Source organism: Diaphorina citri, unplaced genomic scaffold, assembly GCF_000475195.1.
Source record: "Diaphorina citri unplaced genomic scaffold, Diaci psyllid genome assembly version 1.1 scaffold678, whole genome shotgun sequence".
Taxonomy (NCBI): domain Eukaryota; kingdom Metazoa; phylum Arthropoda; class Insecta; order Hemiptera; family Psyllidae; genus Diaphorina; species Diaphorina citri.
Window position 1 is genome coordinate 57085 of NW_007378111.1, and position 26712 is coordinate 83796.

Genomic DNA, 26712 nt, shown 5'->3' on the forward strand with positions numbered 1-26712 from the left:
TCTCTTCTGCTTCCATTATATTCCACATTTTCTTGTTCTTCCATTTTTTCTTTAAATGAAAATAATAATAATGATGATAATGAAATTAAAAGAAAAAAGTAAAAAAAAAAAACCTAAACAAAAGCATTTTTTGCTAAAATAAAATTCACCCATTTTTTTTTTCGGTTTATTAACTTATTTCTCTGAATACACACGTGTGATTAAAAATCGGAACACTCTGCATTTTTTTTCTTTTTAGCCCGTCCTTCCTTTATTATTACAATAGTAATAAAAAGGTATAAGGGATGGACTATTGTATTCGCTTCGGTGTCGTCTGTCTGTCTGTCCCCATAGAAGGATTTATCCAAACTTGGTCGACCTATATATCAAAATAAAGGTCTTTTTACCAGGATCACGAAAATGGTGGTGCAAATTTTGTCCAGAGAACCATAAAAAAAACTGGTTTTTGAGGGATTTTTTTCACAGTTTCTCACACAAATGAGCTCTGATCTCGAAATTTGTCGCGACGACCTATGAACTCAAAGCGAGAAAGTTTTAGATAACACATAACACTTCTTGAGGTGGCCATTCCCAGGTGCCTTCTGCCTCCTTCACATTTTCATTACTCGTTTGACTCGAAAACAATACAGGGTCGTCAGATGAAATCTTCTCAAGGCAGATTGAAGTTTGCTCTTGAGAAGTGAGAACTTTAAAATTCTTTGTAGGTATTTGGATGCTTTCATTTTGTTTATTTTTATTTCCTTCTTCTTCTTTTAATATTGTTTATTTTTTGTGAACAAAGGCACGTCCAATCAGACACAACGGCGACCATCGACCATCGCAGAAAAAATACTCAGCTTAATTCCTTGATTTTCTGCGAGAGTCGGTTCTATGGTCAAGGCTCCGTTGAGGAAACTTCTATTCATTAGCATGGTTTGTTTATTTTCTCTGGGGTCGGTACTAGGCGAGGGTAGATGGTCGGTTCTCCGTTGTGGACGCCTACTATGGTACGGCTAAAGTTTGTACTTTTTCTTCTTCTGGTCGGTACTATGGTCAAGGCTCCGTTGAGGAAACTTCTATTCATTAGCATGGTTTGTTTATTTTCTCTTGGGTCGGTACTAGGCGAGGGTAGATGGTCGGTTCTCCGTTGTGGACGCCTACTAAGGTACGGCTAAAGTTTGTACTTTTTCTTCTTCTTACTCTCCTTGCCCTCATCATAGTGGGATTCCTTAGAATAGTGGACGTGCCCCCCCTTTTCCCCGGCGTGACCTTTGCTGCCCTTGTGTTTGGATCCGGATTTCTTCTTCTTCTTTTTCTTGTAATGTTTCGCCTCCCCGGATTTCTGCAATAACAGAATAACTAGATCAGTGAAATGTAGAATTTCTTTCTTAAGAATGTTCGGGACTTATAGGACCCCAAAAAATTTAATGAGAAAATTTCCTTTATAAATGAGTGCAACATTTTTGCTAAGGTTCATCGAAATTGGGTGAATTGTTCGAGAGTTATCCTAGATCAAACATAATTTCGTTTTAGGATATCTTTGGAATTTGCCTATTGTCATTATGGCTTTATTAAAACAGTTCATTGTAAATAGGTACTGTCGCGTCGCGTTGTGTTGGCCGTATTTGGTGTGATCATCCTATCCTAATTCTTACCTTCTTGTGTTTCCCCTTGTCCAAATCTTCCACATGATGGTACACGCGACTGGTGTGGTGGCCGTATTTGGTCTCATCGCCATACTCGTGATATTTGTTGTAGAAATTATCCGCCTTCTTCTCTTCATCCTTGTGATGTTTGTCCTTGTAGCCCTGGAATCAAAATGGCGGCCAAATGAAAGGAAATATTTCAAAATGGCGTACAATGAGCAGTAAAAAAGTTAAGTTTGCGACGTAATCACAATGAATTCAGATTTCAAGTCATGAGCACAGTTTTTTGGAGTGGTTTTCTGGACCTAGTAGAGTCACATGAGATTGAAAAAAAGAAAGTTGTGACTATGCTGAAAAATAAGTTGTTTTCTTTAAATTTAATCAACATGTATTATTTTTCATCTTAAACCGCTTGTATTTTTAGTTTAAGTAGGGAAGTCTGTACTAAATGGGTATGACCCGTCAATTAAATAAATAAATAAATTAACACCTAACTAAAGAGCTACTGAAGATAGCCTAGATCTCCGAGCTTAGTTAGGAATCAGCTCCATCACAAAAAGACCACTCCGAGGCCGAAGTTAAGATGTAGGGGTAAACAGCAAGATGGGTCAAGCTTCTACGAATCTACGTAGGGAATTCAGTTAAAAAAAAAAAAATATCGCTACAAAAATATAAAATTAGCAGTGAAAGCCTCTTATACAAGTCCTTGAAACATTTTTTTTTTTTTTTTTTTCGAACCCGCGGCCTAGCGCTTACAAGGCAGACGCACTACCAACTAAGCTAACTAGGCTGGCTGAAACATTTCTAACCTTGTTCCCTGTAAGAAGCACTCTTTGTTAGTTTTTATTGCGTTTTTATGAAGTTTGAGTTTCCAGGAAGTCGACTACTTGGGATGAAAATAATTTACGAGTTTGTTTTTATGCACTTTTTTTATTTCTGGATTTTAAATTCAAATGCTTCTCTAATGACAGCGTTCAAGATCTCCTTAATTTAGTAAACAAACACTCGAATTACGGAATTACTCAAATTTAATTTTCTTTTAATTCTTCGATAGTAATTTTTTATGATTTCTTTTTAGGGTTCTATTTCTTCCCAGTTCTCAGCTTTCTTTTTTCTCTCTCTCTCTCTCTCTCTCTCTCTCTCTCTCTCTCTCTCCCTGTATATAGATTAATATTTTTAGCAATTTTAGCCACATGAGTAGAGTAGGGAGTAGAGAATTAGGAATGCATCAAATCATTATTATTAATTATTCTTGTTGCATCGAGATATTTCATGATGTTCTGTCGAAATATATAGCGCATTGACTACACATGATATAGGTAATTATTATCATGGTATTAGAACTAAAACGATAATTTAATGTTTGCATTACTAATTGGGTGTCTCATTTATCGATTTTATTATGATTTATGAGTTTATGAGTCATGAGGGGTTGGTTGTGGCTGTTTTTACCATATTTACAAACTTTTTATATAGCTATACGTATGTATACATCGCCATAAAACGTCGGATATGTATTTAATCTGTGATAAATGCTGGTATGTACTAAAATTATACATATTTATTATGTACAAGTAGTTGACTCTGTAATTTAGCGCACGTTAAATTTCAGTAGTTTTTACGAGAACCAAATTAGCCAGAAAGAAAATAATATAAAACTAATTACCCAGATATCCAGTGGGTAATTAAAATTATATGGAACTTTGATGCCTTGCACATTGCATAATCATGTAGTATCACGGCGTTCATACAAATTATAAAGATTTCTAGGGGAAAACTGCAAAGTCTTCAAACTCGATTTCCCAAAAACATGATTTCTCGACTTCTTCCCCTATTCCGTCCTGCCCTTCATTTATGAAGCAATTAATTTTCAGAGTCTGGCTTACAATCAAGAAGAAAAATGAAGCTTGGCCGTGCCCAAATAAGGCCCTGCTACATAATATCACAAGGACCTCGGAGTTTTTAGCTAAATCCCCTTTAGGGGTGCTATTCATTTCTAACGAAAATCACAACTTTGGGCCGGGATTGTGTTTTTCTGGCTACGCCTAAAAATAAAAATAAAATCAAACCTTCATCTCCGCTTCCTTTCCTTGTTTCATCATTTCCTTATACGCTTCGCTTTCCACATCATGTTTCGGCCTTGACCACTACATTTTTCGTCCTGCCCTTCATTTATGAAGCAATAAATTACAATCAAGGAGAAAAATGAAGCTCGGCCGTGCCCAAATAAGGCCCTGCTACATAATATCACAAGGACCTCGGAGTTTTTAGCTAAATCCCCTTTAGGGGTGCTATTCATTTCTAACGAAAGTAACAACTTTGGGCCGGGGTTGTGTTTTTCTGGCTACGCCTAAAAATAAAAATGAAATCAAACCTTCATCTCCGCTTCCTTTCCCTGTTTCATCATTTCCTTATACGCTTCGCTTTCCACATCATGTTTCGACTTCTTTTTCTTGCCTCGCTTTTTCGTCCCCTTCTCGTTTTTGTGGCGATATCCGCGGCCGGCCTTGTATTTCTTGTCGCTGTCTTCATGGCCGACGTGGCCTCTGTTGGCCTTCTCCTCGTGATGTTTCGACTGTTTCTTCTTGACGCTCGCACCACCCGAGTCTTTCTTGTGCTCCTTGCTCTGATGATGACCTGTGAACAGTTCGAAAGGTGTTTGAACTTCTTATCCTTTTTGTACGTGTTGGGATATTTTTTCAACTATTTCTTGGACCTTATCAGTGGTTGTGTGAATAACCCCTATTATAGGAAAGAAAATCTGGCTTTCTTCTAAGGCCACCCTCTTACTGCCAGGTAGACCTGACAGACACACCTGATCAGGTAGACCAGACAGGTACACCTGATCAGGCCCGCCTGTTAGGTCTACCTGATAGTGTGGGGTGCTCATCAGGTAGCAGGCAGGCGAATCTGATCGGGTGTACCTGTCAGGCCTACCTGATAGTAAGTGGCAGGTCTCCTAAAGGGACTCTTCCACCCAACTTACCTTTCTTTTTGCTTCTCTCCGAGTGATGGTGATGCTTGTGTTTAGCAGGTGATCTGACTTCCCTGACTTCTGAGTGAAGCTGATCATGAAATTCAATGTTATCCTTGGATAACTCCCAGCACTGGTAGCCAGCCAGCAGGAATTCTTGCAGAAGCAACACCACTAGAAGGACCTGTAAAGAAATAAGTCAATCTATCTTTAGCATTTTTTTTTTTTTTTTTTTTTAAGAAGAAAAAGGAAAGTAAAAAAAAAAAACAAGATTGTACCTTGGAACCATTTTTGCTTACTTCAAGGCACATCTCTTTTATAGTATGCCTTATGCAGGAATAATTAAATAATATATAATCAAATAATATAATGAATAATGAATATAATAATATAATAGGTGCTTATTTTATACTGCTCGAATAAGACTGAAAAGTCTCTTTACTCCAGCAGTTAGGGCTACTACTATTATTGCTGGTCAATTTCTCAAATTATATTGGAGGAACGGGAAAAATTCGGTTCAGCAAAATTTTCCGCCCTGACCGGCGATCGAACCCAGCAGCTACCTCCAGGTTGAGAGTCAGTGCTCTTGATCACTCAGCCAGGTGGGTCTAGTTAGCTTTGTAGAGTAGCCGCGTCTATCTTGGTAAGTACTCGTTCCTTGGGTCTGATTGACCTCGGAACTGAGTCGTTTTTTCAAAGGAGTGGCTTTTATTATGCACACTTACACTAAAGTGAAAGGTGCATTACTCATCTTTTATTGCCATTGATTTGTCCGATAAAAACTGGAGTGAGAGAGAGGGAACAGAGAGAGAGAGCGAGAGCGAGGAGCATGAGCAAAATGCACAAAGGATAACATGAATAGATCAAATACAAGAAGCGAAGAGAAGAAATTATAATGGGTACTTTATTCGTTTTGCAAGTACAATACCTTTTTTTTAATTGGATATTGTCAATAATTGATGTCAAAAAGAAAAGAAAAACCCGGACAAAGACAACATTAGTTTCGTCTAGGTAGGTTACAATACTTATTTAAAACTTAAACCTACGACCCAATTAATTAGGTATTATGGAATTATTTACCTACAAAAATGATACCTCAATTGCAAACCCTGGTATACGCACTCACCAATCAAAATGAACACCCGACCCTCTCCCCCTAACCCAGGGGGATTTCCAACTCGTCTAGTGTATGCGAGCCACAATGCTACATTGGGAGGATACTTTCGCCGGGCCACATAATATTGTACATAGGGGAGCCCCCCCCCAAATTTTTAATGCAGTCCGATCCAAACTTTTGAGCGCTGCAGGCGAACTCTTTTTTCAAAAATATTCCGAAGATTTTTGCTTTTTTTACATTTAAGTAAGTTTTGCTACAAATCTCAAAAAGCTTCGCGCGGCCAAACGAAAATGGTCTGGCGGTGCCCACATTGTGGCCCGCGGGGCCGCCTAGTTTGGAAACCCTGTCCTAACCGTCCTAACCCAAAAATCCGACAACAAGAGTAAAGACTGTGGGTTACACACGGTGTCTGAGTTCCGAAGACCGTGGTTTCTCATGTTTTTTTTTTTTTTTTTTTTTTTTTTTTACTGTTCACAGACTAGTGCGACATGAACTTTGTGACAATAGACAGAACTTCCATGATGTGACTTCAGTCCATCACTATTAAGTAAATAGGTACAAGTTCCAAGTAAAATGCATAATATTGTAACAAAATTATTATGCAGTAAAATGAAATTTACAATATTGTCAAAATTAGAATAAAGAATTTAAATAATAAAAAATTTCTGTCGTAATTTGCGAAAATTTGCATACCTAATTTGAGATGATTAATGCAAAAAAGTGCAAATTAAGGATAAGCACTTACTGCACCTTTTCCCAAGCTTATTTGGGGTAGTCGTCTTCTTTATCTTACCCCTCCATACCCCCCTATCTAATGCCTCATCCTTTGCCAAACACTGAATCTATGTCAAATTTTAAACGCTTCTAGCTTCTATTTTACCTCCCTTTTGACTTTTCTTTTCCAAGCTTCTGACTTGTTGAAATTTGCATACCTAATTTGAGATGATTAATGCAAAAAAGTGCAAATTAAGGATAAGCACTTACTGCTCCTTTTCCCAAGCTTATTTGGGGTAGTCGTCTTCTTTATCTTACCCCTCCATACGTCCATACCCCCTTATCTAATGCCTCATCCTTTGCTAAACACTGAATCTATGTCAAATTTTAAACGCTTCTAGCTTCTATTTTACCTCCCTTTTGACTTTTCTTTTCCAAGCTTCTGACTTGTTTCCAAAGCTTCCGTTTGTTATGCGTAATCCCGGAACTGTACTACCAGGAGTGACATTGAAAAGATTATTAGGAAGTAAAAAATAATAATAATAATAAATATAAACTGTAAAAAGCTTTTTTTTTTAACTTTCCTATGCAGGAAGGAAAGTGATCTAATTAAAGAACCTGAACTAGGTTTGCTAAGCTGAATTTAAAATAGTAGAAAGAAGAACTAATCGACACAAAGTAGGTCTACACATACAGACAAAAACAGCTATTACATATAGGCACATACCTACCTACATAAAGATAGAAAGTAAAAAAATATAAACTGTAGGAAGATTTTTTTTAACCTTCCTATGCAGGAAGGAAAGTGATCTAATTATAGAACCTGAACTAGGTTTGCTAAGCTGAATTTAAAATAATAGAAAGAAGAACTAATCGACACAAAGTAGGTCTACACATACAGACAAAAACAGCTATTACATATAGGCACATACCTACCTACATAAATATATTAATAATAATATTTACAAAATTAATTCCCACTTTTTTTCCCACGAGAGAGAGAGAGAGAGGAGGGAGGGAGAGACAGTTGAATGTTTCAAATTCAAATTAATGAAATGTACCGTCACGTTCCCATGTTACAATGTGAAATGTAAGGTTAAAGCGCCTTAAAAGGAGAGGGAGAAAAAGGTGAAAAATGTGTAAGGACTCGAAATGGTGAAAATACAGAAGAGAGAGAAAATAATATGAAGAAAGGAGTATCAATTTTGTTCAATTCAATTCCCTCCTCCCCTCTCTCTTTCTCATATTATCATCCTCTTTCTCCCTCCATTCCTTTTACATCTTCTCTCTCTCTCTCTCTCTCTCTCTCTCTCTCTCTCTCTCTTGTCACTGTCGTATGTATGTAGGTACACTCTTATGTAGGTTGTAGGTATCACTTGCACTAATTAGCAAAATACCTAGGTACATAGGTACCTATCTATTTGTAATACTTATTGTAGGTGTAGGTAAAACAAGTGGGTAACCAACCAAGGGGTTTATTAACCAATCGATAACACAAGTAAGTAGGTATGTGTAATAATAAGGTAAGTACTTACCAACGATGTGTGGCCAATACAGAAATTCATACTTTTGTCTAATTAGTTTAAAAAAGAAACAGACACTTCACTAACAAGATATGTCTAAACCTAAAACAATACCACAAGAATAACGTGAAGTGTATAATTGAAATGAAAATAGGTAATTAATTAAACTCGCTTAATTGGAGACCAATTCAGTTATGATTTGAGTTGAGTGAAGAACTAGAGCTCAGACTTGCGTGGTCTGATATCGGGAGTGGTACTCAGGATATTTCCTGATATTTGGGGTGCTCTCAGCCTCATGAGGACAGTTGTTTTTAGTACCTATCTAAAAGATGAGTGTTGGAGACAGAAAACTATGTAGGTACCTACCTAGTTAATTACTCGAGGTCAGTAGAGGTAGGTAATTGGATGGGTATGACTAGGACAAAAGAGTCATCAAGTATATGAGGGGAAACTACCATACCAGACCTACCTTATAATATTACCTACCTACTATGGAAATAGGAACCTTACTTTTATTGCTATTAGAATTCCTGGATCAGTAAAATTACTGATGTGTTAAAACCTTAACACTTTTTTTTTTTTTTTTACCCACCGAGAGGGCCCTAGTACAATTTTTTTAAAGAGATTTGTCAGAGGGAACTGTTAAGGTCTTATCGTCCCGAAATCGAAGAGAGCAGGAAGACAGGATAGGAGAAAGCTAGCCGTTCCGGGATCGAACATTATCAGTTCAGAATAAAAACCGCCCCGGGCGGGAATCGAACCCGCGGCCTAGCGCCTACAAGGCAGACGCGCTACCAAAGAATCTAACAAGGCTGGAGACTGTGGAATCTTTCATCATCATATACCTAGGAACGAAGGATAATTATTATTAATTAGATTCATATTAGACACCCAAATTAGATAATGATGGCTTACCTTATTTTATATTTGACTAGGGTTCTTTGTGGGGGATTATTATTTACCTACATGACACCGACTCGAGTTTCGCCTCACTCGTAGACTTTTTCAAGATGACTGAGGTTGGTTTGTTGTTGTTTGCGTAGGTGTTGGGCGTGCATTGTGATCTTGAATCAGCTGTTCAGTAGCGTAGACTAAAGATGGAAGAGTGTCTATTACCGCGTGTCGGTGTCATGTAAATAATAATCCCCCACAAAGAACCCTAGTAGAACCCTAGTCAATTATAAAATAAGGTAAGCCATTATCATATATCTAGTTTTTCTATAGCAAAATTTTATTATTTTTCATGTTCACCCCGGGCGGACATTGAACCTGCGACCTAGGGCTTACAAAGCAAACTTCAAATTTAGACGGACGGTAGATTCACTCAGAAGACTCTGAACGGAAATACAAATTGTACCAACTTTTTCCCACTCAAGTGTTTTTTCAAAATAAAATTCGCAAATATGGTTAGCAAGGGAATTTTATGTACGCTACACATGAATAGTTAAAATGTAAAAAAGTTTATAGAATTTCCAGTAAACAATGGAAGTTATAGAAGAAACTAGTGAGACATGAATATTTCACTACTGAAAGTTTACTGAAAGATATTCCTAGGTAGGTATGTACTATGTACCTACCCTACCTATGTACATAAGTATTTCAGTAATTCAGTTCATACAAGTTCCCTGACATAATTATGATTATAAATTCACTTATATTGCAGTGCACAACTGTGTCAAATCGATTGCACCATAGGAGGCACCTAGTAATATGCTGTGATATTCACAAAAGCTGTGAAAGGTCTCTGTTTTATCAAAAATAAATTTATGATAATTATAAAAAGATAAGGAAGGATACCTAGTATGCTCTGGATCTCCAGGGAAACAGAATCATCTACCATGACAAAACTCATGACTGTGAACAACAAATGTCATTAAAAAAAAGCCCAGAACAGGGATAAATACTTGTTCACTATTATTTAAATGAGGTAAAATGGATGTTCATAATTACTTTAATGTTCACATTGAACTTTTCCAACATTAAAGGTAGGTAGCTCTATTCCCCTAAGGGCCCAGCCGTGCAGTGATAGGTATATTAACATCAGTGAGGTAGGTAGGTACACTCGAGTGTATAAATTTAAGGACAACTTAAATTTCCAATTTCCATTCCTTTACTTGGGTCAGCCACTCACCCTCAGATTCAGACCGTCTGACAGAGGCGGTCTGAAAAATAGCAGTTATAATTCTAAGGCTTGACAGTGACGTCAAACCTTGTAAAAACAGAAGCCAAAGTAAACAGAACACTGCGTTGGTTCTATTCAGATATTCAGAATTTCAAAACATGGTTTTTCAAAATGCACAGAGTTTATTTCAGGTTAACCCGGGTTGATGGCTCTTGTTTAAACCCCCCTGAGAACTGTCTTCACTCTAGTATAATTTATAATATTTTTCATATTTCACCCGTATACCCAACTGATTTGTTTTATGACTATTTTTCGTCTAGTTTTACGAAGTTAAGTCGCGCGAATTATTTACCCATTGAATGAATCCTCCAAGATGTCGTAAAACGAAAACTCATGTCGAGCGAAACCTATTTCATAAACTTGCAATAGTTTATACTATTGCAAGTTTACAGGGTGTGTCAAAGAATACAGGGTGTAACAGAGAAGAGAACGAAATTAGGCGTATTAGAGCAGCAACAAAGGATCTTCTGACACGTTTTTGGATCTTTGTGACAAAGAATACAGGGTGTAACAGAGAAGAGAACGAAATTAGGCGTATTAGAGCAGCAACAAAGGATCTTCTGACACGTTTTTGGACCAGACTTAAAACTTCACCCAAGGACTTACCACGTTGCACGTTCTGTGATCTCTTTCTCCAGTGTTCATAATATTATCGGCTTGCTTATACCACGTCTGCCCTGTGGATTGCTAAGGCCCAACACTTTAAGCTCAGATCTTCTGACAGACCGCGGTCTCACAGACTTGAAATCTGTCAGACGGTTCGACAGACCTATAAGTCTCAACCCTTTCCTACCACACACGTTCCAACGGTCTGTCAGACGCTCTGCGCATGAAACGGGCGTTCATTACGCATCTTCACTGAATGGAGCAGTTGCAGTTGGGTAAAAATTATGAATAAAAGGTCGATTCCTACGTAAAAAGTTGTGAAAAATCCAAATCTGAAGTCTCTTCTGACACGTTCTTCATCTGACACATTTTTGGATCTTCTGACACGTTCTCATCTGACACGTTTTTGGACCAGACTTAAAACTTCACCCAAGGACTTACCACGTTGCACGTTCTGTGATCTCTTTCTCCAGTGTTCATGATATTATCGGCTTGCTTATACCACGTCTGCCCTGTGTATTACTAAGGCTTAAAGTGTTGGGCTCAGATCGTCTCACAGACTTGAAGTCTGTCAGACGGTTCGACAGACCTAGGTCTCAATCCTTTCCTACCACACACGTTCCAAAGGTCTGTCAGACGCTCTGATGCGCGAAGATGCGTAGTGAACGGGCGTTCATTACGCATCTTCGCTGAATTGTAACAAATGTCCTTATTCATTTTATTTCTCCGAGATGTAAAATATAGCGCTAATCCATACAATGAATGCAAGCTCATACCTAATAAACGAAATTGGGTCAATCCTTAAACAAAAATAACGACAGGGTCACAAACTTTACGGAGCGGAGCGGAAAATGAGAGCAGGGCACAAAAACGCCTCTCGACAAAAAACAGTTCGTTTTTCCCGGTTGTTTGTTTTTATTTCCTCTAGGGCATTTGGGAAAAAGTATCGCGGGTATACCACTCAGAGGAATACAAATGAGAGCAGGGCACAAAAACGCCTCTCGACAAAAATAAAAACAGTTCGTTTTTCCCGGTTGTTTGTTTTTATTTCCTCTAGGGCATTTGGGAAAAAGTATCGCGGGTATACCACTCAGAGGAATCGGCGCGGCGCACTCTGGATGACATTTAAAAGTATGTAGGCTTTTCGCTCGCGAGTTCAATTCGCTCCTCGGGCGAACTTTATCCTCTGAAACAGGTAAGGTCCCAAAGCAGAAAAAAATGGGAGCAGGAGGAGAAGGAAGAGAAGAAGAAGAAGGAGAAGAAGGAGGAGGAGGAGGAGGAGAAGAAGGAGAAGAAGAAGAAAAAGACGACGACGAAGAAAAAGAAAATATTCTATATGTATAAATAAGTCAATTTCGTCAAAGAGCCTTCCGTGAGCACACCTGCAATTCTAAAACTCCAGCGCCATAATTTCCTCGGGCTAATTGGGAGCTCAGAATGAGTTCGGCAGTACCTACAATGGATTTTGGAGGTCCATTAAAAGGATATGGAGTGTATTATGATGTCCTTTGTAGCAAACCTCACTCTGTAACGATAATTAGGCAATTAGGCTACTGTTCTACCCGCATCATTAACAATGAAGATAAAATAAATAGGTAGACAGCTCTGTGTTAAAAAAAAAAAAAAAAAAAATGCAACCCCCTTTTAAAAAAATTGGGGATTTTTTTCTCCCCCTGGGGAAAAAAAAAAAAAAAAATGTCGAGCCTCATTTTACAAAACTTGGGTATTTTTGTCTCTCCCTGGGGGAATCACACCAGACCAATATTGTTTACTGATTTACCTACCTATGTAGTTTCCTAGTTTGATGCAAATGGCATCAAAACTATCGAAATCGAAAGAGCTGCGCCGAGCCGTAAGGCCGTTTTTTTTCCACTGGACCATTTGCAGTTATCAGTTGACAATACTTGTACACTAGAATTCACTAAATACTAAATCAATAAATTGTTTACCGAATAACTATTGTTTGGATATTACCTATAACAAGAATATCAGTACGTAAAGTAGATTTGACCCAGAATGGCATGGTGCTGAAAAAAAAAATTAAACTCAATTTTTTTATTGTTATTAATAGAGTTATTATTAAATCTATGATTGGATTCGAATAATTGATGCGGAACAATTAATTCACACTCACTTTGATAATGAGTTCGGCAATTAACCCATCGTGTGTGTTGTCACGAGGAGTTGACTGACGAAAATAAAGTCCAGTTTGGATTCTGTAAGATTTACTTACCTACCTATATTTTATTTATTCCCCCGAGAGTTTTGATAGGAGGAGCTGTAACAACGGAGGTCTTATCGTCCGAAGGACAGGATAGAAGAAAGCCAGTCGTTCCGAGAACGGATCTTCAGATAATGTTCGGACAGAATAAGATCGGAAAGATCAGTCGACAACCAAAATAAGACACAAGAAAGCAGTACAAAACCTACTGAGAAATTTCTAAAAACGAATACTACAACTTTCTCCGGCGAAAGTCCATATAATCCGACAGAATAAGATCGGAAAGATCAGTCGACAACCAGAATAAGACACAAGAAAGCAGTACAAAAGCTACTGAGAAATTTCTAAAAACGAATACTACAACTTTCTCCGGCGAAAGTCCATATAATCAGGAACGCTTGAGTCTGAAAGAACGCATGAAAAGAAAACAAAGTGAGCGAAATAAAAATGGAACCATTCATGAACCGGCACAAAAGACTGTCGTTAAACAGATGGTCAGTACTGAAGTTGGACCTAAGGTAAGTGATCATATCCTTGAGCGAAATTTGCTTGGTAAAAACAACACTAAAGAAAATTCGCATTCAATAAGTGACATGAAGAAAAAAGTGAATGAAAATCACATGAACAAAGAATATGTATCAATAATGGATAAATTAAACACTGAAATGAAAGAGAAAATTGGAACGCATGAAAAGAAAACAAAGTGAGCGAAATAAAAATGGAACCATTCATGAACCGGCTCAAAAAACTGTCGTTAAGCAGATGGTCAGTTCTGAAGTTGGACCTAAGGTAAGTGATTATATCCTTGAGCGAAATTTGCTTAGTAAAAACAACACTAAAGAAAATTCGCATTCAATAATTGGCATGAAGAAAAAAGTGAATGAAAATCACATGAACAAAGAATATGTATCAATAATGGATAAATTAAACACTGAAATGAAAGAGAAAATTATGAAATCCAATCAAGAGTTGATGAAGAAATTGAATGAATCTAATGCTGATATTATTAATAAAATTCAAGACATCAAGAAAGAATACAACATCGAGAATATTCCTGATAAGAATAACAATAGTGGTGATATGTTTAACCCAAGAGATAACAGCAGCAGTATGAATATGTTTGCCGGAGACTCTGTTGTCTCTCCAAAGATTGTTGCTTTAAACTTGAGCGAAACGAGTATGTCTATCTTCCAAGTCGAAGCTTATGACCTAAACCACCAGGAGATGTCTCAGCCTCTAGAATGTGAACTATCACTTCACAAAGTCTCCTAAGTATTAGGTAACAACATAAGCAATAGTCCCAACACCTACGTAATTGCATTCATTATCGGACTCATAGGTATACCTTCCTTGATCTTAATGAAAATGTTACCCAAGTAGGGAGGCACCTACCTAACTGAGGGGCCAAGAGGTAAAACGGACTAAACCACACTAACTTCATTTTGAGATGCACTTGAGTGTTGTGAGTTAGCTGTTAGCCCACCTTACCATCTTCATAGCTTTGTAACTACAGCTGATATCGTTATAATTCATCTACCAGCAGATAGAGGGCGTTTCGGGCTGTGAGTTAGTCCAAAAAACTGAAAAAATCCAAAAATGTGGGTTAGTCCGGTTTACCTCTTGGCCCCTCAACTATTATTACTCTACTCTTAAAACAACATTAAATCAAATGAAATTTCCAAAGGTAGGTAGGTCACAAAACGTCGCATCGCATGTTAATAAGTAGGTATTAAACCCACCCTCAGCCAAGTAGGTATTAGATAACCCTTAAAAAAGAAGAAAAAATCTAATAATAGTAATAATACCTAATTAAGTAGGTACCTACTACCTACATTACCTACCTATATTAACATAATTCAGATGAACATTTAGCGGTGAGCAATAATCGCGTTCATGGATAGGTAGAGGTAATTAAAATACCTACCTAATAAGAGTGACTCAATTTTCATGATTATTTGATGAGCATGAAAATTGCCGAAATAGGTACCTACCTACCTGATTTTCATCTTCTCACGGTGACACTAATTACCTTGGCACTATTGATTGCCAAGGAGCTATAAGGATTCTTCCAACACCTTGAGAAAGATGTACCTAAGTATCTAGATACCTACCTACCTACCTACTGTGTTTATCTCACGAATAAACAAAGTAAAGTATGAAGTTGGTACCTACCTAGGCGTCCACAAAGGAGTCCCGACCCTGGACCCTGGGCCCTAGCCTAGACCTGACCCAAGAGAAATAAAGAACTCATGCTACAGAATACAAGCGGCCTTTAACGCAACGTCTTGATCATAGTCCCGATTCCGACCCTCGCTGAAAATAAAGAAATTGAGCTGAGTAGGTTTTTTTTTTTTTTTTTTTTTTTTACCTAGGTAGGGAACCTAGTTACTTTACTTACCAAAACATCATGTCGAACATTATGAGAGAACTTTAGGCGATCAGCTATCCTTCCGGATTATGAAATTATGAATGTAGGTATAGGTACCCAGAATCATCCCAAAATCGCAAAGCTAAACTGTTCAGTCGTTCACGACGTTCACGTGGCAAATCGGCACCGAATATTTGAAGAAGTAACCGTTGTTTCCGAACGCACTTGGGACGATGTGAACGGTTCTTTGACAAAATTTTCTCTGTGCGCAGACTTTTTTCCTCCGTGTCGCGCGAAAATTTGAATTTTTCCACCTCCACTTGCGTACTTGCTGTGCTGTGATAAGGATAAATTTCTCGTTAATTTTATTAACCTAGTTTTAAAATCTAATTAAATCAGGTCTTCTTATCCTCAGGCCTTGTTAGTGATAAGGACATTCTGATCGCTAGAATGAGAATCTGTGGTTTCCAGAGGCTGTGAGTGATCATTTCTGTGTGGTTAATAAAATGTCTGATAACAAGGGTAAGTAACAGGTACCAAACTCTCTCTGGTACTGTTTATCCAGCCTTGTACTTTATGTGGACAGTGATACATATATGTCATGATCATGAACTCTCTCTTAACAACAGGAATACAGTTCTGAAACTCTTGGATTATTCAATTGTTCTTGGACAATGGTGTGTTGTGCATGGTCAAAATCTGGCTAGGGAAACTGCTCAACATCAAAATAATAATTTTGCATAGTTACATTGGTGAAAATAATTATATCTCTTATAGTAGGTAGGTATGTCTCTTGTGAGCCTGTCGAAGCTCCCATACATATCTACCTAGGTTCTAGATTTTGTATTGGGAGTCTTATTTCTACACTAGGTAAAGCTCAAAAAGGATGAAGATCAAACCGGGCGGGAATCGAACCAGTGACCTAGTACTTACACGCTACCTTGTAAGCTAACTAGGCTGGCACCTCGCCTACTACCTATGATAAATGCAGGTCATTGGTGCTTTCTCAGGTTACCAATAACAAGGAAATATCAAAACCAATAACTACAACCATTAGAACACGCCAAAAATGCTACAAACATTACAAAAACGCCAACCAGAGAAGAATACAACCATTAGAACACGTCGAAAACGGAAGAAAGTTAAAAATCTCTTACCATTACGCTGAGAAATTAGGAACTCCGGGTTTATCGAGACGAACCACTAAACAATTATGCTGAACTTTATGATTGATGGCACCGAGTCACCCTGACTTATTCGACTGATGGGTTCACAAACATATTATTTTTGTTGCTTCAGAAAAGTATAAAAATTGACAATGTTACAATTGTCTGGCTAGGGGACGTTAAACAGAGAGAAGACTAGCGTCTGGCTGTGGGACTATAAACAGGGAGGAGAACAGCTAACCCTAACTGGGTTCACACCAAGATAATTAGATGTGTCAATATAATAACTCGCCCAGGGGCGGTCACGAACCGGGCCCGGGGGCTAAAGCCCGCCACTCACGATTTTATCGCATGCGATGATCGATGGATTGACCGGTAAAACTCATCGTGTGTGGCGAGCGAACTCTGCCAAAGGTTTTTTTTTAAGAGGTTTGATAGAGGGAACTGTAACTGCCAAGGCCTTATCCTCCCGAAATGGAAGAAAGAAGGATGACAGGATGGGAGAAAGCCAGCCGTTCCGAGAACAAACTGTCTTCCTTCGCTTTCGGGACGATGAGACCTCAGCCTTTATACTTTTCTCTATCAGACGGATCAGACCTCTTCAAAAAAGTAAAAAAAAAATCTTTTGGGGGGGAAACTGAGGAGCCTGAGCCCGGAGAACATGTTACCAAATGAAACCCCTGAGATCGGCCCTAATAAATCTTTTGGGGGGGAAACTGAGGAGCCTGAGCCCGGAGAACATGTTACCAAATGAAACCCCTGAGATCGGCCCTAATAAAGCCATAGACTGGTATACGCACACAGTAAGTGTATTTCTTGTGAATTTCATATATGTTCGCTGTATGAGCGAAATGTAAACAGTACATACTAAACTTCTAGGCACTGTAACGTCTTGTGTCAGCAGTGGTTGTGTTAGAAGGTGTGGTGTGGTGTGTTGTGGTGTGTATAGAGGGGAGTTATCATGGGAAAACATTTTGGTCAAGCAATATGTATTATTTCACGAAGATACCTACTTTGGTGGACGTGGTGGTGTAGTGGTCTTGTGGTGGGTACACAATTACACAAACATAGAGGGGAGTTATCATGGGAAAACATTTTGGTCAAGCAATATATATTATTTCACGAAGATACCTACTTTGGTGGACGTGGTGGTGTAGTGGTCAACACGATCGCCTGCTTATCAGGAGGACTTGGGTTCAACTTCAACGCCAGTCAAGATATGGCATTTTATCTTCAACATTGCTTAAGATTTCGACCACAGTAATAGTTAATAGCTTACTGTTGGGGTCAATGTTCTCTGAAGTAAGCTAAAGCGAAAAAGTCATTTTACCCCAACAAAATGTCACTTTCTCTGTAAAATGTTGAGGATAAAATCCCACAGCCCACAGCCCATACCTCGGCTTCGACTGGGATTGAACCCAACCCTTCCTCATTATCAGGTTCCACCGAGACAGATTTACCAGTCAGTTTGTATCCGTCACAGCTCCACCACTGGACATAGAAACCAAAGTGAACCATCTAACTGAAGACAAACTTCATCTAGCCAAAGCTCTGCTCAACTCTGCCCAGAAGCTGAGTACACATCAGGAACAAATGGAATGGTTGGCGGGACAGTGTGAAGTGTGGAGAAGTAAATTCTTAGCTAGCAGGTAAGTAAAGGGTTGGTGGAAATGGAATGGAATAAAGGTTCTGTTTTTGTTTGAGATAAATGGACATCTACCTATACAATAGAAATGGAGAGCATAGTACTTCAGGATGGACTTGAGAAAAAAAAAGGGAAAAGAAAAAATGTAAGTGCCTACCTACTTATCCTTTGGTATTTTGGTAAATGTTTACATTTGTCTTGAAATCTCTGGCTTTTTGTCCATCAGCCAAGCAGAATATGGTATCATATAGTCATCTTGGATTATGATAACACATTGCAGGACCTGAAACTGTAGGTACTCCTGCTATAAATGTATCTTGGAGGATAGTGGATTATTTTATTAAAATTGTTTCTTTTCTGTTCCCCTTCAGCTTGATGGTAGAGGAGCTAGCCAAATGGAAAGCAGCCCTGACTCAGAAAGTATGTGATTACCAGGATATCACCAGGAAAATACTCACTGAACACCAAATCACTCATGTTGCTACTAGCAAAACTTATACGTAAGTTTTTTTACAGGGCTGAAACTGTATTGGTAGGTAACTGATGCTATGTGTCTGGTTGCTCCTCTCTTGAGAGAGCTATGTAATTTATCACTGTGACCTTTAGTGTAGATCTATTGTGACCTATGTAGGTGACTGCTAAGATTTTTAATAATTGCGGGCGGGTTTCACCTTCCATTCATTGACAATTTACCAGGATCACAAAGATCACCCAGCTTGAGTGGAACTGGGAAAAGCCAGAAGCACGTAATTGCCCAGATTGCCATCCATACAGATACTAACCTCGTGCAACGTTGCTTAACCTCAGTAATCCATTGGAAACTGATGCATTTAACGCGCTATCGCCGCTGACTTCAAGTATAAGTCGCGCTTTATTCAGACTGTCAGCCTAGGCCTAGAACAAGTAGTTCCATTATACTAACAGATTTTAGCGGTATTTATTTTTTAGCTAAATTCCCTTTATTATTTTTTCCCTCAAGTAAAGTTCATCTTCCATCTCATGACAGGAACCTAGCCATCCTGGGGAACAATTTCGACCTGAGCGTCATGACTGATGCCGAGGCGAGAATCAAACCCAAGTCCTCCACTGTGGTAGACCTAGCCACGGGCTGTGAGTCACTCAGCGCTTCACTCAAAGAGCAACTGCTGGGTAGTAGTCCATTCCCTATCAATACGTTTGTACCTGACCTGGCCTCCGGGGAGTATCTTACTGAGGCTGAAAAACAAGCTTACCAGGTGAGTTGAAATTGAAATAGGAAGGCCTTGTGAGGGGGGGAACTGAACCTAACAGCGGAAGTCTTATCGTTCCGAAAGCGAAGAGAGAAGGACGGGATAGGAGAAAGCCAGCCGTTCCTGGAACGAACCTTATCTGTTTACAATGAAATTCGGCTCGGGCGGGAATCTTACCCATGAAGTTCACCCGCGGCGGGAAGCGAACCGCGACCTCACGCTTATAACAGAGGCGTGTTCCCCCCCAAGCTAACAAGGCTGACTTGAAGGCCTTTTTTTAATATAACTGCATACTAAGGTTTTTAGTGACGGACTCTTCCCCCCAACCGTTGATGTTTTTTTTTTTTTTTTTTTTTTTTTTTTTTTTTTTTTTTTTTAATAAAATTTTTTTATTTTATGCAGCCAACAATGTAGGTACCTAGGTAATTACTCGAGGAGGTCAGTAGAGGTAGGTAATTGGATGGGTATGATGAGGACAAAAGAGTCATCAAGTATATGAGGGGAAACTACCATACCAGACCTACCTACCTTATAATATTACCTACTATGGAAATTGGAACCTTACTTTTATTGCTATTAGAATTCCTGGATCAGTAAGATTACTGATGTGTTAAAACCTTAAAACTTTTTTTTTTTTTTAGAGCCACCGAGAGAGACCTAGTAACCTGCCTAATAGATATTATTACTAGGTAATTAGGTTCGGAAAGTTGGGTGCTCTCCCCAATCACTTGGGTGATATCCCCAATCACTTTAGGAACCACTAGTGTCACCTGTCACGCCTGGATTGAGATGTTCATTGAGTAAATATAGCAGGAATCTCATTGCATAGAATATCGGCTCTTCACAAACAGAATAGCCTATCAACTTTTTTTAAGAGTGTACCTACTTCTTAGGGCCTTAGGCTAAATGAGTAGGTAATAAGCTTTTTTTTAATTTCTGAAGTTTATACTAAACAACCTGTCACAACGTTGAAAAACTTCAGAAATCTGTAGGGAACCAGTGCATTGAATGTGGCATGATTTGTGTTGCACATTGCATAATTTCTCCATGCTCAGGCGTTCATAAGAATTCCATTATTTTCTTTCAGTAATTCCCATTATTGTTCTTAAAATAAATTTTATTATTTTCAAGAATTCCATTATTTTCTTTTCAAATAATATTCGTTTTACAGCCCATGATGTTAATTTTAATGTGTTAAGAAAAAAGGTGCAAGGAAGGATTTTTCCTGAAAGGAAATCAAACCTATGACCTAGCTAGCGGATAGAATTTACTAGGCAGGTCCGCTACCGTTGCATAAAGCTAGGCTAGATATTCAGGGGATCCAGGATACCCAACGCTTGGCGGTATTTTACCGCTTTTTGGCGGTTTTCTGTGTAATTTAACGATATCTCGGGAACGGTATATGAGCTAGAGACTTGAAATTTGGTATGTAGTTCACAAATGTGACAAGGATGCATCACAAAACGTTTGGTTGAGACTGGAACACCTGGCATCATTCAATAGGATAAGGAAAGTCGTGTGATGTTCACACCAGATTTTTTTTTTTTTTTTTTTTTTTTGTGACTATAAGATGCAGAATATGAAAAAGATATGTTTCAAGTTCCAAAACATTATATTGTATTATATTGCTCTCTCGAGACAACTATTTTCTTGCAGGCTATTATCCTTTTGCTGATTGCATATCCACAAATATGAGATAGGTACTTCGTTGTTGTTTTTTAATATGTAGGTACTAGAATCATAATATTGGTCTGTGTTTGTTCAGTTTTGATTGGTAGATTATTGGTTTCCCCAGTAGCTATTGAAAACAAAACTGAAAACCCTACATAAAGATAATTACTGTTACAATAGAAAACAAAGATAAGCTCTCTACATACTCCAAAATCAATCCTGAATTCCTGATACACTTGCACACATTGACAAATTGGTCATTAGACTCATTAGCAAAATATTGACAGGAAGACCAAAACATTATATTGTATTATATTGCTCTTTCGAGACAACTATTTTCTTGCAGGCTATTATCCTTTTGCTGATTGCATTTCCACAAATATGAGATAGGTACTTCGTTGTTATTTTTTAATATGTAGGAACTAGAATCATAATATTGGTCTGTGTTTGTTCAGTTTTCATTGGTAGATTATTGGTTTCCCCAGTAGCTATTGAAAACAAAACTGAAAACCCTAGGTACATAAAGATAATTACTGTTACAATAGAAAACAAAGATAAGCTCTCTACACACTCCAAAATCAATCCTGAATTCCTGATACACTTGCACACATTGACAAATTGGTCATTAGACTCATTAGCAAAATATTGACCTCAGGAAGATTCCTCCCTTCTTCGGGGACATGATTCCATTACTTTCAAGTTTCCAAAATTGAGCTTGCTAGCTAGGTACATATGTAAGTAGGTACTTTTGAAGGTACTTTTCAAGAACTATGATTTTATTAAAGTAAAAACCAGAAAAAGAAACTTTGAAAAACTGTCCCTGCTGGCGTCTAACCACCAGCTCTGCTATTTTGGACTTTAAAGCTCATTTCAACAGTCCCATGATTCTTACATTACATTGAAATGGGATACTCTTCTAATGAAAGTCCTATTTGCGGAGTCCATGGAGTATGTTGGACGAGTACTTCCTAAATGATTCTTAAGTTTTTGGTACTTTATCCATCACCTTTTTGCTATTTGTACCTACCTAGGTATCTAGTACCTCGTTTATACATGATATATACTCTTCTAATAAAAGTCCTATTTGCGGAGTCCATGGAGTATGTTGGACGATTACTTCCTAAATGATTCTTGAGTTTTTGGTACTTTATCCATCACCTTTTTGCTATTTGTACCTACCTAGGTATCTAGTACCTCGTTTATAAGAAGAGTAAAACCATGAGCATGTGTAGGTTAACGAAAAGTTCACTGAGTTCTTAAGTAGATTCTATCGATTTGTTTTCTCCAATAATAGTTGAGGTAAACTCAATCACACCAGAACAATTACTTACCAATATACCTAGTTTCCTGATCAATGTCTTTTGGTTGTTTATCTAACAGTTCTTTTTGAGTATTGTTTAGTGTCGTGATATTACTTGTAACGGTTGTAGTAGTTCTTTACTACTTTTAAGTGCCTGTACATTTTTTTTTAATCAGTTCTTTTTTATCTGAAAATTTTGTAGACAAGTTTTCTGTTTTCGTCTTTGTTTCTTTGTTATTCAGAAAAAAAGTTAGATACCTACCAAATATTTTTGAATTGAAGGCAAGAATCCTTAGATCTCAATCGATGTGTGAACTTTAATAAGTAGTTTATTACCTCCAACTATTGGGATAGCATTTAACAATAGGAAAAAAAGTTTCCAGCTAGTTAAGAAATTACCTGAGTCAGTAAAAATTAAAAATCATGAGAACATTATCAAAGTGCTCTGAAGTTGTTACAATTGCATCTGAAAATAGTAATTGAGAAAATTCTTGATATGACTTTATTAAGACTTTCATTTCCATTTGGAATTAAGTTTATTATGTTGTGACTTTTGATTATTTATTCTTTCCAAGTCGAAGAATCAATTACTTTTTGATTGTGAGTGCATTTTATATTTACCCAACGATGTGTTATTTCATCAACAAGAAAATCATCATTCTCGTCCAGGTAACTTTTGTTTTTTCTTTCTTGTGGTCCCAATTTATAGCTTTGGGGTATTGTTTCCAAGTCGAAGAATCAATTACTTTTTGATTGTGAGTGCATTTTATATTTACCTAACCATGTGTTATTTCATCAACAAGAAAATCATCATTCTCGTCCAGGTAACTTGTTTGTTTCTTCTTTCTTGTGGTCCCAATTTATAGCTTTGGGGTAATTGGGCACCTATCTAGCTATTGTTAACTTGTTTGTTTCTTCTTTCTTGTGGTCCCAATTTATAGCTTTGGGGTATTGTTTCCAAGTCGAAGAATCAATTACTTTTTGATTGTGAGTGCATTTTATATTTACCTAACGATGTGTTATTTCATCAACAAGAAAATCATCATTCTCGTCCAGGTATAACTTTTGTTTCTTCTTTCTTGTGGTCCCAATCTATAGCTTTGGTGTAATTGGGCACCTATCTAGCTATTGTTACATGTACATCCTCAAGTTCATCTTGAAATAGCTTGTAGCCTCCGGCGCGGCGCAGCGTTAACCCTAGAAAGGTAGACTGTTTTTTACTTTCCTTATTCTATAGGAAGGAAAGTAATGTAATCGGGTCAAATTTTCGATAGTCAGTTTTTAGTGGGGTCCCTAGAGCCTAGAGCCTAAATACAAAGTTTCAGCAGGTCCGTGTGTCTGTCTGTAAACAAAATATCTCGAGAACGGTAAGAGCTAGAGATGTGTAGTTCTTTACTACTTTTAAGTGTCTGTACATTTTTTTTTACTCAGTTCTTTTTTATCTGAAAATTTTGTATACAAGTTTTCTGTTTTCGTCTTTGTTTCTTTGTTATTCAGAAAAAAAGTTAGATACCAAGTATTTTTGAATTGAAGGCAAGAATCCTTAGATCTCAATCGATGTCTGAACTTTATTACTTTAATATAGTTAATTACCTCGAACTATCAGGATAGCATTTAACAATAGGAAAAAAGTTTCCAGCTAGGTAAGAAATTACCTGAGTCAGTAAAAACTAAAAATTAAAAATCATGAGAACATTATCAAAGTTTTCTGAAGTTGTTACAATTGCATCTCAAAATAGTAATTGAGAAAATTCTTGATATGACTTTATTAAGACTTTCATTTCCATTTGGAATTAAGTTTATTATGTTGTGACTTTTGATTATTTATTGTTTCCAAGTCGAAGAATCAATTACTTTTTGATTGTGAGTGCATTTTATATTTACCTAACCATGTGTTATTTCATCAACAAGAAAATCATCATTCTCGTCCAGGTAACTTTTGTTTCTTCTTTCTTGTGGTCCCAATTTATAGCTTTGGGGTATTGTTTCCAAGTCGAAGAATCAATTACTTTTTGATTGTGAGTGCATTTTATATTTACCTAACGATGTGTTATTTCATCAACAAGAAAATCATCATTCTCGTCCAGGTACCTAACTTTTGTTTCTTCTTTCTTGTGGTCCCAATTTATAGCTTTGGGGTAATTGGGCACCTATACAGTTATTGTTACATGCATGGCAGACGCATGCAGATCCTCAAGTTCATCTTGAAATAGCTTGTAGCCTCCGGCGCGGCGTTAACCCTAGAAAGGTAGACTGTTTTTTACTTTCCTTATCCTATAGGAAGGAAAGTAATGTAATCGGGTCAAATTTTCGATAGTCAGTTTTTAGTGGGGTCCCTAGAGCCTAAATACAAAGTTTCAGCAGGTCCGTGTGTCTGTCTGTAAACAAAATATCTCGAGAACGGTAAAAGCTAGAGACTTAAAATTTGGTATGTAGCTGTCAAATGTGACAAGGATGCGACACGAAACTTTTGGTTAAGAACGGTGCAACGCTTGGCGGTATTTTACCGCTTTTTGGCGGTTTTCTGTGTAATTTAACGATATCTCGGGAACGGTATATGAGCTAGAGACTTGAAATTTGGTATGTAGTTCACAAATGTGACAAGGATGCATCACAAAACGTTTGGTTGAGACTGGAACACCTGGCATCATTCAATAGGATAAGGAAAGTCGTGTGATGTTCACACCAGATTTTTTTTTTTTTTTTTTTTTTTTTGTGACTATATAGATGCAGAATATGAAAAAGATATATGTTTCAGTTCCAAAACATTTATTGTATTATATTGCTCTTTCGAGACAACTATTTTCTTGCAGGCTATTATCCTTTTGCTGATTGCATATCCACAAATATGAGATAGGTACTTCGTTGTTGTTTTTTAATATGTAGGTACTAGAATCATTAATATTGGTCTGTGGTTTGTTCAGTTTTGATTGGTAGATTATTGGTTTCCCCAGTAGCTATTGAAACAAACTGAAACCTATACCATAAAGATTAATTTACTGTTAACAATAGAAAACAAAGATAAGCTCTTCTACTCCAAATCAATCCTGAATTCCTGATACACTTGCACACATTGACAATTGGTCATTAGACTCATTAGCAAAATATTGACAGGAAGATTCCTCCTTCTTTGGGGACATGATTCATTATTTCAAGTTTCAAATTGAGCTTGCTAGCTACGGTACATTAAGTAGGTACTTTTGAAGATACTTTTCAAGAACTATGATTTTATTAAGTAAAAAACAGAAAAAGAAAACTTTGAAAAACTGTCCCTGCTGGCGTCTAACCACCAGGCTCTTCATAAATTAATAAACTTCAGTAAGTTTGTACTAATTAAATAATATTAATACTAAACCTAACCATTTTGTTTTAAAGTTGCCAAGAGCTGAGTTTTGGTCGAACAAAACACTGCAACTATTTTGTTTTTTTTTTTTTTTTTTTTTTTTTTGAGCTAATAGTGGGTAATTATATTCTATAGAATAAAAGCTTGAAGCATTTTCTTTATTATTATTTTCGCCCTACCCTGAAGAACCCGCATTCCAAGGAAATATTTTTGTCTCCCAGGAGGGACATTTATATTGTCATGAAATATTGAACTCTATTGTCTGGCAGACGAACATTAAATTTGAATTATGAGAATGTTTATTTGACTTCTTGTATCCCATATTATGAACGAATTTAAGCAATAACGATGGATTTATGTAAAGCATGCTACCATTTATTATTGCTGTGCATGAGATCATTATCATGGAATACTTGAGAGTTCTATGTAATAGCTGCTACTGTAATATCTAACACCACTGTAACTACGACAGACACATGAATGAGCATTGAGCGTCATGAAAAAAAAAAATCCTCCAGTCTTAAGATACAACTCAATTTATTTCTTCTCTTCGTAGCGTTTTTCCCACGACTTTTTCATTATTATTTATTAATTTCCGTCCATAATCTGAGCTTGAAATTTCAATTATTTGTTTTCCTTCTCGTTTTTCAAATATTTCATTTTTAAAAACATTTCAAGTTCATTGAACTTTAACGAAATTTTATTTTGTCAAAATCATATTTTGCTTCTTTTCTCACAATTATTATCAGTGACTTATATGGATAATGTTGGTCTTATTGTTTCAGATACTATGCTTGTGTTCCCATCTGTATGGTGTCAAAGTCTATCACGGAACAACACAAGAAGAATCGGAAGAAGATCAATCAGAGGAAGAAGTTCCAGAACATGATGAGTCAGAGGAAATTATTATCAGTGACTTATATGGACAATGTTGGTCTTATTGTTTCAGATACTATGCTTGTGTTCCCATCTGTACGGTGTCAAAGTCTATCACGGAACAACACAAGAAGAATCGGAAGAAGATCAAT

At 37.3% G+C, this 26712-nt stretch overlaps 2 protein-coding genes across 2 annotated transcripts; one reads left to right on the forward strand and one right to left on the reverse strand.

Moving 5' to 3' along the window:
• Positions 1 to 1082: 1082 nt before the first annotated feature.
• Positions 1083 to 8058, reverse strand: LOC103511129 (protein FAM133A-like). The gene is made up of 5 exons (XM_008475843.3): positions 7966 to 8058; positions 4612 to 4783; positions 4000 to 4262; positions 1635 to 1787; positions 1083 to 1321 (listed from the first exon to the last, which is right to left on the reverse strand). Exons 1-5 carry the CDS (start codon positions 7993 to 7995, stop codon positions 1151 to 1153), a joined length of 789 nt encoding a protein of 262 aa, XP_008474065.1. The 5' UTR covers positions 7996 to 8058; the 3' UTR covers positions 1083 to 1150.
• A 5819-nt stretch (positions 8059 to 13877) lies between these two features.
• Positions 13878 to 19670, forward strand: LOC113468220 (golgin-45). Its single transcript, XM_026824987.1, has 5 exons — positions 13878 to 14205; positions 15746 to 15806; positions 17936 to 18145; positions 18513 to 18641; positions 19148 to 19670. The coding sequence occupies exons 1-5, from the start codon at positions 13878 to 13880 to the stop codon at positions 19383 to 19385; spliced, it is 966 nt and encodes a 321-aa protein (XP_026680788.1). The 3' UTR covers positions 19386 to 19670.
• Positions 19671 to 26712: the final 7042 nt, after the last annotated feature.

Coding starts and splice junctions, on each gene's coding strand:
- LOC103511129 (XM_008475843.3), bottom strand. CDS start 7,995: ATGAATTTCTGTATTGGCCACACATCGTTG. Junction 4,263..4,611: donor GGAGAGAAGCAAAAAGAAAG/GTAAGTTGGGTG, acceptor AACTGTTCACAG/GTCATCATCAGAGCAAGGAG. Junction 1,322..1,634: donor ACAAGGGGAAACACAAGAAG/GTAAGAATTAGG, acceptor CTGTTATTGCAG/AAATCCGGGGAGGCGAAACA.
- LOC113468220 (XM_026824987.1), top strand. CDS start 13,878: ATGGATAAATTAAACACTGAAATGAAAGAGAAAATTATGAAATCCAAT. Junction 14,206..15,745: donor GATGTCTCAGCCTCTAGAAT/GTGAACTATCAC, acceptor TCTTATCCTCAG/GCCTTGTTAGTGATAAGGAC. Junction 18,642..19,147: donor GCTACTAGCAAAACTTATAC/GTAAGTTTTTTT, acceptor ATCTCATGACAG/GAACCTAGCCATCCTGGGGA.